The sequence below is a fragment of the Gavia stellata genome, chromosome 20 (assembly GCF_030936135.1).
Source record: "Gavia stellata isolate bGavSte3 chromosome 20, bGavSte3.hap2, whole genome shotgun sequence".
NCBI lineage: Eukaryota > Metazoa > Chordata > Aves > Gaviiformes > Gaviidae > Gavia > Gavia stellata.
In genome coordinates, this window is record NC_082613.1 from 13,177,936 (window position 1) to 13,190,260 (window position 12,325).

At 38.0% G+C, this 12,325-nt stretch overlaps 1 protein-coding gene across 2 annotated transcripts in view; it reads right to left on the bottom strand.

Annotated features, from left to right (window-relative positions):
* Positions 1 to 3,050: 3,050 nt before the first annotated feature.
* Positions 3,051 to 12,325, bottom strand: part of DHX35 (DEAH-box helicase 35) — a 31,223-nt gene continuing 21,948 nt past the window's right edge. For both annotated transcript variants that reach the window (XM_059827156.1, XM_059827155.1), the window contains 8 exons: positions 12,115 to 12,210; positions 11,623 to 11,717; positions 10,906 to 10,983; positions 9,598 to 9,727; positions 8,813 to 8,894; positions 8,202 to 8,273; positions 5,705 to 5,816; positions 3,051 to 3,165 (listed from right to left, as the gene is read on the bottom strand). In XM_059827156.1, the coding sequence (XP_059683139.1) occupies positions 3,121 to 3,165; positions 5,705 to 5,816; positions 8,202 to 8,273; positions 8,813 to 8,894; positions 9,598 to 9,727; positions 10,906 to 10,983; positions 11,623 to 11,717; positions 12,115 to 12,210 (710 nt within the window). In that variant the 3' untranslated portion in view covers positions 3,051 to 3,120. The remainder of the gene's footprint in view (positions 3,166 to 5,704; positions 5,817 to 8,201; positions 8,274 to 8,812; positions 8,895 to 9,597; positions 9,728 to 10,905; positions 10,984 to 11,622; positions 11,718 to 12,114; positions 12,211 to 12,325) is intronic.

Below are 12,325 nucleotides of genomic sequence, written 5' to 3' on the forward strand. Positions count from 1 at the left end.
ATCTGGAATGAGTCACACAGTTATCTGATTCTGGTAAACTACTTTTTTTTTTTTGGTTTAAAGACGCATGCTACCTGACTTACCACTTTTTCCCCATGCCTGTGTGCTTACTGTAACACATATGTAAAATTAACTCAGCTTAAAAATAAGTTACATCACATTACCTTGATGTACCTTTAAAGAACATTGCCGTGTGCATAGCTCAATTATATATCCTATTATACAGGCATTTTTATCATAAAGCACTGAGAAGAAATGGCAGTTACCTCTCCCTTACTTATTTCCCTTTTTTAATATTAGTCTTTTAATTACTGGTCTCTTTCTTCAGATTAACCAGGAAGAGTTGTGACTGTTTTCCCATCAGTTTATCAGAATTATTTTTAATCTACAAATTGAGAAATATATTTCAATTAATATTGTCTTGGCTGAATTTTTTATTCCAATTTAGCTTCATCTTATTCTGTAACTGACAATACTAAAGGCACGAGCAGACACCGAGAGCACTTTCTGATGGACTTACAACTTCTTTTTTTTTCCACACAGTAATTTGACATTAATGGATTGTAAATTTACTTTTTTTAAAAAATATCTATCTCCTTGCCAGTGATGGCCTGACTTCTACTTCAAGCAACATTTTAAGTCAAGAGCCTAATATTTTAACCCCATTTTCTAAAAGCCACATTTAAAATCCTTAAACTGTTTCATAAACTCCTTTACAAACATCTTCAAATGACTCCAAAATAGCACACAGACTGTTTATGCAGCAAAGAGCCAACAACAAGGCACAGTTGCCCATCTCCTTAATCAAAGTTATTTAAAGCATAACGTTATGTATAAATCTAGCAGAGCGCTGTAGGGCAAAATTTTACAAAGTAAAGAGATTTTCGGGTCTTTCAAGTTTTGAGTCTCTGCCTTCAAACACCTTCAAAGGGTCCACATTTCCAATGAAAGCAGTGCTTTCTCTCTAAAGGTAACCTTAATCTAGATGCTAAAAACACTTATTCTTAGCCTGCATCTCTAGTATAAAGTTCTGCACCTCTGGCAATACCTTGATAGTTTGTAAAACTACTAAAAAACAAGCCTCAATTTCTGGTTTTGTTTACGAAGACCTATTGCACTCATTCTTAGAAAAGTACAATTGCTTGCAGCATGTTACAAAGCTTTCACATCGCTGGGTTCTGAACTTAGCAGGAGTCACAATCATTCCAAGACAAAATTTTGCAGAGGTACAGCCAGGTAAAAGCACATCTGGAGGAAAGAGTTCTCCAGAACCACCCGAAACTCTCAGAACTGGTAAATGAAGTGGCCATCCACTGACAGCCCATCACAATCCAGATCAGCACAGTACAACCACTCAGTATGTTGGGAAATCACCCACTGCTCCGGCTGAAGTGATGCATTCTCAAGCTTCCTTGATTTAATGCTTTTATTTTTCTTAAGAATATTTCCAGAGGACAGAGAGACACAGATATTTTACAAGTCTTCATATTCAGCTCTTTCTCTGATCCTTTAAGAGAAAAAAAACCCCACAAATGGAATCTTTTTAGTAAGTGCCAATCCCTCTCTCAGCTCTGGCTAGGAGACAGTCCCTGCCCCAAAGAGCTTCCATTCTAGGAGAGAGAGTAATACAAAGGTGAGGTTCGCAGGGAAAACAAAAAAGGTGACACGGTTTGTCATGCTGCTGGTGCCATACCTGGAGACTGGTACACCTTTTTGTGCTGGCAGTCAGTACGTAGACACTGAATAGACCACACACTGCACATGACAGAACATGTTCTCTCTGCAGGTGTTTGGAAGGGAGAAGGTCAAGAAGCTCTCAAGAAAGTTTTCAAGGCAGTCCTGTGATGAGGAAGGCATTTGTTCTATGTAAAAATTTTTCCCTATTTACATTTTTTTTTCAAAGAAAATAAAACTATAGTTAACATGCCAAAAACCCATTCATCAAATCAGTTGCCTTACAAAAATAAAATTTTCAAACAATGTGTTTCTAAAATAAATATCAATAGGGTTGGAAAAAATAAATACATGTATCCAAGCTATCTTGTTAAAACACAAAAAAAGGTACAGTTCCTTACTGGAAAGTAGCCATGGAGTCCTGATTAAAGCAGCAACTGTTCAGAGCATCCTTCTCTTACAGTAACACATGAAGAGGAATCCAAGGAGCAAAAACCAGATTCTTAATAAAAGAAATACATAGGACTGTGCTCCCTACAGGAAAGTACAGAACATTTTTATCTTTGCTGAATGACAGAGGCTAAAAAACAGTGTTCCATGATACACTCCTGCTGAAATTTTCTGGTATTTCCAAGCAGTGAGAGGCTAACATATTTCCTCTTGTTAAGAAAAAAAAAAAGTCTCATCTGTGAATTTGATTGTGAATATATGTGTATAGTCTCCTGATTGAGCAAAAAATTAATCCTTCTTAAAAATACGGAGCTACTCTTCCTCCCCATCCCCAAACAGCAACTCTCATGTATGGAAACAAGACATTTTAATATAATGCTGCCTACAGAAGGACTCTTACAGCACAGGGAGCCAGGGGCAGCTCCACCTCAGGCAGGAGACTGTTACTGCTTGGGAGCACAAGCTGCACCAGTTTGGGATGGTCCAACATGAAATCAATGTTTCCATGGCAGCCCTTTGCATTTCAAGGGCTAGTTCATTGCCCTGAGCTCCTGCTGTCAGGAGTCAGTCTCAGTTTGGTGGGTAGTAGTCACAGTGCTCTAGGTAATAGAAGGCAGGGTACCCTGTTCCCCACTCTCATAAGGCAGCTGTACCAGACCAGGAAATCAGTTTCCTTCTTGAAGGTTTCAGTTTTTTGTGGTCCTGTATGTCCTCTTACTTTTTAAATTGTTTTTCTACCTATTTAAAAGGAGCAACATGCCCAGATTAACAACAGTGGTCAAGTAGGCAGAAAATAAGATGTCCACAATGCAAGCTCTACATAGGTCTACAATGTATTGGTCATGCATAAACCCCTACAGATCCTGGCAGGCATTTAAACATTTAAGTCGATGTAAGATCAAATTGCTAATGAACTGACTGCTGAATGGACTGTAGCCAGCTTGAAATCACTGGTAGCTTCTCCATCTGATGTCACAAGACTGAAGTCATGTCAAATCAGTGGTCATCTACTTTAACCCTTTTTGCTTTCAAGGAAAGATGCTGCAAGAAAAGAAGAGAAAAGAAAAATTGCTTAGCATATACACAATTAGAAAAAAATTTAATTTCAGTCAAATGAAATAAATTCTTATACAAATATCAAAGACTACCCTTCCCAAGCTCTGCTTGTTACTGATACAGCTAAAATAAACCTACGAAATCTAAAAACCACGTGTATCCCCAACTGATATTCTGGCTTGGCATAAAATATCATCTTCTAGCACTAACTGCAAGCATAGGAACAATTTCCCACTAGAAGCAAGTTGCCAACTTGTAAAAATGCACAGAAAGGGACATCTGCTCCCAACAACACATGTGCATAAACATTGGGAGTACGTACATGAAGTACAAGCTTTTAACTAATGTATTAACACTGCAGCTGTAGTTGCATTGGACCTTTGAACCTCTATGCTCTTAAAGAAAAAGGGATACAAAAATGTGGGATGAAAACATGAAGAAAGTCCTGCAAAATTTGCAATGAGACCTTACTGACCGAGACCATGATCAAGCTGTAGAAGAAAGTCTTTTCACGCAGAATCCTATTCAGCTGTAATTTGTTTTTAACTTGATACAGAAGTAAAAGTTCTCGTATTTCAGGAATCTCTTATTAGCACTAAGATGTATCCTCCAGTAAAAAAAGGGTCGGAATGTCTATGAATTAGTATAAATTTGTGTGCCTTGCAATGGCTTACTTATTCAAAATTTACTTGTATCATTCCAAGCTTTACACAACAGGAATATTTCTAATTTTTAAACATTTTATAAAGACACCCAAGACTTTTGGCTGATAACTGACCAAACTGGAAAAGATAATTTTCCTCAAAACCAGCACTATCCTCCAGAGCTTCCATTTATTTTAGGATGAAAGCAATGCTTAGGTCATACTGCAAGCTGAGTTCATCTCTATCAAATCAAAAAGATAGCAATGGTAAAAATTAGGTTCTGATGTAATTTCACAGAATATCTACAACAGTAATAATACTACCTTGAAAAAACATGTTCTCTCAGTCGGGTAGGTAGTACAATTCAAGACAAGCCTTCTTCACTTACCAAAAGCAACTCAAGTTTTGCCTGAACAAGTCATTGAGTCACATTCCCCAACACCACCTACCTAAAGGAAAACCTCACCCCAAAATTGAGCCCGTGGAGAGGTCATATCATAATGGGATGTTGCGTTGTGTACGGGAGGTCACAACACGTAAATATGTGAGTCAAAAGGACTAATTACTCCAGGAGCAGATTTGATACAACTGGAACATTGGCTCATCTCCTTTTTACACCATGCTTGCAGAATGTTTCACAGTAGCTAAAGACTCAGGGGTCTACCCTGCAGGGGTCATTACTGCCTTAGTCAAATGTGTTATAGGAAAAAAAAGCAGAAAATATTCAGCTACTTACTAAGATGGTAAGTGCCTGGACAACTGAGATGAATTATCCAAGCTCAACATTAAAAAAAACCAACCCTCTCAAGCCAATTACATGGACAGATGCCAATGCTGCTGTACACTCTAACCACAGACATATGCCCTAAAGTGCTCCATGCACCACAGTGTTTTTCTTTTTTCCAAAAAACCCAGGAAGTGAAAGAAAACAAACATCAGATTCTCAGAAAAGTCAAAGAGTGCAGCAGATGTACAAATCAGAAACAGCCATTTTTGCAACATGGCTGTTCATGTGCACAAACAGATCTCATTTTGCATAGGTCTGATATGCAAGTGCATTTTTTCACTCAGTATTTTGGAAATACTTCACTAATTTAGAATATAAAGCTCAGTAGTTATTAATCTCCCATGGGAAATTCACATGCAAGATCAATTTGGCAATCTTGCCTGTACAGTATTTACATGCAATGTGGTATCAACAGCTCCAGCATAACTAACATTTAGATAATATTTAATACCCATCCAGCTCTCAGAATTAGCAGTGAATAAGTCTAGAATGATGGATTCACATGGGACAGAGTTGATAAAGAATGGTGACAACTATTAAAAGATACTTGTAAAGAAAAGGTATGTATATCACACGCAACAGAATTTGCAACAAAGGTTTGCACAAATAGCAGCTGTTCTTTGCCATTTCAAGTTGCAACAGATCAGAGATTTTTTTTTGCAGTAAACATAATTAATGCTCAAAAAAAGGCTCAGGATTTGCACAAACATTTGCAAAGCATGCAGAGATTCCTCTAAAATTATCGTGCAAAGTATGAACACTGCCTAGCTACAGCGCTGCTCAGAGAAGTGCCACCAAGTGCCTATATTCAAGTGTAAAACAGTTGAAGGCTTCATTTACCAGAGTAATACACTATTTTGTAACTTTGAGATCACATCTGTTGGCTGGATAATAGGGGGAAAAAAAAACCCAAACTTTCATGAATCAATTTATTATCCTCTTTCTTTATATTAAAACCACTAAAATGAACAAAACCAAATTCATTTTTGTACCATTAAACAGACATCAACGAAACATAAACACTTTAAAAGTTCAGATACAAGAGCTGCTAATACAGCAATGGTACCGTTTGGGCTTTATGCCGATTCCGTACCGTTCCTTGCTGGTAAAAATGAGGTGCCAGTTCCAAGAGCCATGCAGACTCAACGGCAGTCACATCTCTCATGTAATATTTAGCAGTCTGTATGACTTCATTGTAGACAACCCTAGGAGAAAGAAAAAGTGTTTGCTATAAAGCATTGAGGAAAGAGAGATGATTAACAGTATATTTAGACAGTTGCACACACACGCTGCCAGAGGTAGTATTTAGAGAGTGACAAGAGAGTCTAAGTTATAGTACAGCCTCTTACCTCCTTCCCTCTGCTTGTTCAGAGTACTCTACATTAAGAAAACCTTTGGACTGCCATTAAAAACACCTTCACATGCTACCAGGACATATGGATATGAGGTATAAAAGAAAGAATATTTCTTACAGTGGGGCCATGTGGGACTCATAACAGATGCTTTAGAAGAGAAAATATTAGTTGCTCTGTGATATCATGAGGAAGGATGTCAAAAGCACCGAAACCCTGGACCCATAACAAGGAGGGCATAAATCACAACCTAACTATCCCTGGTGCCTGTCTGCAGACAGGCAAGATAAGGATTAGAGGAAGAAATCAGCTTTAACTACTACCAGAACATCTCCTGGTAAGAGATTTAGAAACAGAGAGACATGTGGACTCAATCCCTGCTGCCAGCATGAACAGGTTGCCAGCATGGGCAACCTATTTCTGAAGTCATCCTTCAGTGAGGAAAGTAATTTTTACCAAGGAAGCGCAAACCCACGCGCTGAAGGGTTAGTCACTAAAACCATAAGTCATTATCTGCCTTCTATACACAGTAGAGCTGCAAACCCATAAGGTTTGCGGTCTCTCATTAATTGGTATTTTGCTCTCAAAAGCAAAGAGGAAAGAGTCCAAAATTATCTTCTCTGCCAAATGCAGCCCAAGACATACCAACTAATACAACTAAAGAAAAACCTGAGGAAAACAAACAGGAACAACAACACATTTTATATACACCTGTAACAGGCAGAGATTTGAAGCCCTCAATATAGGATGGGTGCCCAGGCAGCAGTAGCACTGAAACTCGGGTTGCTCAGTAAGTTAAACTCCTGTCTTATAGGATGCCATAAACCAGCAGCGTCTTTAGGCTGGTGGCCTTGGAAGACAGCTCTGTGCCTGTTCTCCTACACAGGAGTCCAAAAAGGGATTTAAGCCCAGAATCAGTATTCCCAAAACCTCCAGCAATACTGCTGCCACCAACAGCAAACAGGCTGTGAAGCAAAGAGCAGACTTAAGGTTTTGCCAGTTAAGACTTCCAGCTAGCTGTCTACAGTTCTGTTTTTCTATGTGTCTGGAAGTGCCCAAGGCTGGGATGGGAGTTTCAGGCTGAGGGCTCATCATCTAAAAGCTGAGCCCTGGAGGAGGTGTGTGCTGGAGCAAAGAATTCTTCCAGTACTCTCCTACCACTAGACTTTCTTTCCAGATGAATTTCTTCTCAAATTATTCTTCTTACTGCCTGTCACTCTCCCATAACCCAGCCTCTTTCAGGATGTTACCAACTGTTACCTAGCTATAAATTTCAGAAGTATAGCTGCAAAGTATTCTTTTTACTATTTCAAACAATTTGTGTTTTATTTTTAACAGCAGTGACAGGAGGTTAAAAAAAACTGGCAAAACAGCAGTGAGTCAGGCTGGTTTCAGTGGCAAAAATTACTTTAGCTACACTCTGCTCAACTCAGCCCTGAAGAATTGGCACAGTTAAGAACAAGTGAGCTGGACTAATTTTTATTTTGTGAGCTAATGTAATTGATGGCTAAGTTCCAATCAGTTACGCTTCTGCAAACCCTACACAACAGCTGTAGGACTCCAAATTCAAAGATAAAAGATGACACTGGCCAAGTTTATCCTTCAAAGTCTCAGCAACAGGCAAAGAAGGACAAGAGTCCAAATACTGCAGGTTGATCACGCTGACCTGGTAGTTAGAAACACATTTCTAATTGTTATCTGAGCATCTTTGACACACAAATGGAACTGTAATATCCCAGATAATATGAAAGTACAACCACTTCTTTCCTCAATCTGCTAGACAGCCATAACTTCTCTCAAACCTTTTGCATCATACATCTGACATCTATGCCCTCTCCTAGCAAGCCATTTGCAATTACTGCAGCACCTATTTGACAGGACATTTACTTAATAGGCTTAATAAAAGTAAATTAATCCTAGTTCTATCTAGGTACAGAGACCACTCAGAGAGCAATCTGCAGTGCAAAATATGGTGCCTATTAAAAAAGGGTCACCTGACTCTGCTTTCCAACTTCTGCAGGTTTTTTTGACAGCTAAAAGCCACTCTCTTTCCCTGATTTATTTGGATACTGCCTACAAAAAAATACAAAGGAAATACCAATTGAATTCTCTCTGTGGGAACCATGACCTTCTACATCTATTCCTCCACTGATCGAGAAAAGTCATTCATGAAAATGTCTGGATGTTGAGAATGTCTTTGTAAAGGTCACAAAGCAAGTGAAAGCAGCTTTAACTTACCAGCGTGGAGGTTTCTCTCCATACAACACTGAAGTGGGGTGGATATGAAGTTCATGGTCATCACGGATAGTCCTTGAAAGCAAGATAGTATTTCAGACCGTGCGTCTATTTATTACTTAATATTTGGCTCCTTTCATCCCCAGTAAGAATGTTTAATAAAAAGCAACAATGAAAGAGCTGGAGCAAATTAAGAACATTTGCATTTAATGAACAGGCTTTCAGATGAAACCAGGCTTGAATCATGGCCAAAGGAAGAAATGATAATTTAACGTCCTGAAAGAGTTCTATCTATCTGCATTAAATGAAAAAGTAGTGTTTCAGGCTTTTATCCTGGTATAACACCGGGAGTGTACAGAGATACTGTACTTGCTTGTATTAACACAAGTTAATTACTATTAGTAACAGCTTCCCACTATCAATAACTCTATTTATATTTGCCAAAGAGAAGAGATAAACATTGAAGCAGTTTGAAGATACAAAACTTCAAATATTTAGTAAATCAAACACTATGTGTTTCTTATTGCAGGTGTCTAGAGAAGCATCTGTTTGTTGATTATACTTAGGAGGTATCCAGTTAAAGGAGCAGTTGTAATGAAGCTATATATATTTACCTGTAAGCTCCGGTAGAGTGGAATTTAGCTGCATTAGCAAAGAAACCAGAAACTATGCATCTCAAAACAGGATCTGGATCACCTGAAGAAAAGGATTTTTATGTAAAATGAGTCAATGGAATGGCAAAAATCCCTAAAATACCACTTAATCATCTCAAACAACTTTTCACACTGCATCAGGCTTTGATAGCAAAGGCTTGAAGGCAGACAAACCCTGCAATCTCTTTTGACTTCAATTTCACAGCAAATCAAAATTACTACGTAAAAAACTACTGTTGCCACTGGTGTCTCCATGAAGATAGTTTCACAGTCCTTAGAGCAACGTTGTGTGACAGCTAAGCACTGAACTCTGATTTTGCAGAGCAGTTAGAGATAAGAGCTGAGAACTAGTCATGGCACCCATGCACGCACAGCACTGCTGGAAATCAGATCCCAATGACTGTACATCATTTTGAACATACTAGAAAAATGGCTTTTTGAAAAGCCAAACGAGGGAACGGGGTGACCTATTCATGACTCTTTTGGTAAGTCTGTCCATTAAATATATAATCAGTAGTGATAATCTCTTGCTGGAAAACTTAACAATGAAGACTGGACTAAACATTAATTGTAAAAATAGGCTAAAATGCTCTTCTACAGTCATTTTTAGGAAAAAAATTGGTTTTAATTAATTTTTAGGCTAGGGAGAAAATACTTCAAAGGTTAGAAGAAAAGCAGGAAGCAGACTGGCAATTTGGAGACTACCTTCAATATGTATTGGACAACACTTTAAAACAAATTTTCACCTTCACTGGACTTCTTTGGCACTTTAAAGCGGACAAGAAGCTTTTTCAGCTGCTCTCTTACAACAGAAGCTCTAACAAGCCCTTTGTAGTTCAGAAAGTGTTCCTGACACCACTGAGAGCTCTTGCTGTGCTGTACAGTGAGAAGAATAGAAAAAATTACAATGAAATACCATCAGCAAAACAAAAACCAATCTCTTTTGGATCACATAGTCTTGTTCTGGTTTCTTCTGTCTCCTACAACATATTTATTGTAGTTTTCCCTGAAAATTCCCTATTTACATAGCAACTAACAAGGGTACATAACACCAGTAACTACAAAACATGTTTCAAACAACATCTAAATAGCAGCAGAACAAATGCCATGGGGTATTTTCAAACAGATGTGCTTCATTTCTTCATATGTGGTGAAAGAGAATAGCATCAGTCATTCCATTCTCACACACAAATGCATCATAGCATAAACTAGTCTGTTTTCAATCTCAAAATGTAAATAGCCTTCTCTGTAAACTGTTTTTGCTGGTCTTCTCTATGCAAAGAACTATTTCTCCAGAAGCCAGCACTTACTCCAAGAGCCTCTGCATTTGGCTGTTTCTAAGAGAATTAGGCAGATATAAAATTTAAAAAGGGCGAAATTTCAGTTGGTGCCTGACTGATTGCATTGGGGTTGGGGAGAAGGAAGTCATCTTTTAAACACTTGAGTGGTTATACTGCTTCAACTCAACACTGTTGCAAATATGTTATTACAGAAGTGCTTTATACCAGCAAAATATACTTCTCCCAAATAGGTATAGTGCTTCAAAACTGTTACGTAAAACCTCAGCTTACAGAGAAGTATTAAGATTGGTGTTAAATCTTAGGGTAGATACATAAGGTCAATGAAAAAGAGGATATGATCATCAATAAGGCAATTTTTTTTAAAAAGACTGCTAGATTTAGATGCAGTTTATCATCAGTAAAACTCAGATACATCTATAGAAAAGATGAGAGAATATGAATTTCATTTGGAATTTGGATATCTGTTTTTCCCAGGCCCTTTCAAAAATCCCCATCTCCTTGAAAATACAGTTGTCTATCCACAAGACTTCTGTGCTGTACCCAAACCAAATTCTTTCTATTCTCTGTTCAGAGGAACTACAGAAGGTCTGTGGCAAAATGTGACCAGAATATCTTCTAAAGCAGAATTATCACTTAACAGACTTGGTAAGTCCTCAGCTTTGAGGATTCTATATCCAGAACTTCCAGAATCAGAACTGAGGACCTCAAGTTCTTCCCATTCCTGCAAATCCACATACACTTGAACTCACTTACTTTGACAAAGGCTTCATAAACGTTAAGCATAGTGAGATGATCGCCTTCTTCCACAGCAAACTTTCTGTGTTGCCTGGCCTGGAGAATAAGAAATATATTTTGTTAGGCAGATTGGTTTTTGCAAAAATCACACCCAATGCACTCAGTTCCCATAACCTGCGTATTTCCTGGTGACTATCAAAACTCTTACCATATAGAGTAGTTCCTCTACGCAACAGCAATATTTTATTAACCCACCTATATTCAGGAGCACTCTTAAAACTGAAATTAGAAAAAATGAACTGAAAATGAACCCCCAAAATCCAAGAGAGGAACGCATTAAAATTAGGCTCCTGCTGCCTACTAAGAATTCACTACATGCTGATATTTTTTGTTCCTCTTAAAAGGAAATGGTGTTTGGGGAGGTTTGGTTTTTGTGTTTGGAGGTTTTTTTCCCCCCACAAACCCTTCCACTGACCAATATTGGTTTATAACCAATATTGGTTTATAACCCTTCATGTTTCTGGTTCTCAGAAGGCAGCATTTAACACTAGTAAAGGACTCCAAGGTTCCCATTTTACTCAGTTTCTTCTTTTACCTATAACCAATAGGGACAGTTCAAGACCTTGCTTCCTTTTCATACAAACCTGCAGTCTGTGATGACTATCAGTAAAATACTTGGCAGAAATCCAGAAATGTGGAACTAACAAAATGAAAATGAGACACGACTGAACTTACAGCCTGAGCTTTTTGATTTGGAGGGATCACAAAGATGTTTTGAATCTGCATCATGGCAGCAATTGTCAAAATCTCCTGGGAGCAGCCAAAATTTCCTGAGGAGAAAGTGGAGAAATTCAGTAAAGGAAATACTTCTTCCATTAACCTTATCCCCATCCAGAATAAAGAGGAAAAGAAGCAGAATATATTCTTACAGCATGTAAACCCAAAATACCTAAACTCCTGGATTTCTTTTTTTTTAGTAAAACAGTGAATGTTTTTACTGCAAAACTTGAAAGACAAATGTGTTAGACTTAGTGTGTTAAATGTGTTAGACTTATTATTTGAGAGGTCCATGAGTTTAACCAATTCTTTCCACTAAACACCACACCAATATGAAGCATACAGTTCGTTTCAAGTTGAGCAAATGTCTAATACTACACTATAATCACGAGAGGCAATATCCTCTACTCAACGCAAGACTATGAAAAAAGTCCCATTTTTTTCTCCTACCTGATTCAAGAAGCATCTTTGCAAACATAGGATTCAAAGGAAACTCTGCTATTCTCATTCCAAGAGGCTCTGTTAAACGGCAGTGCATATCCAAACCTACAGCGTATTAATAAATGTAGCTGTGATACAGGCAAAAGCAGCACAGAAAGTCTTCTTTAGGAATTTCATGTGTACTAAAGAGCAGAATTAAGAGCTAAAATATAGCAAATGC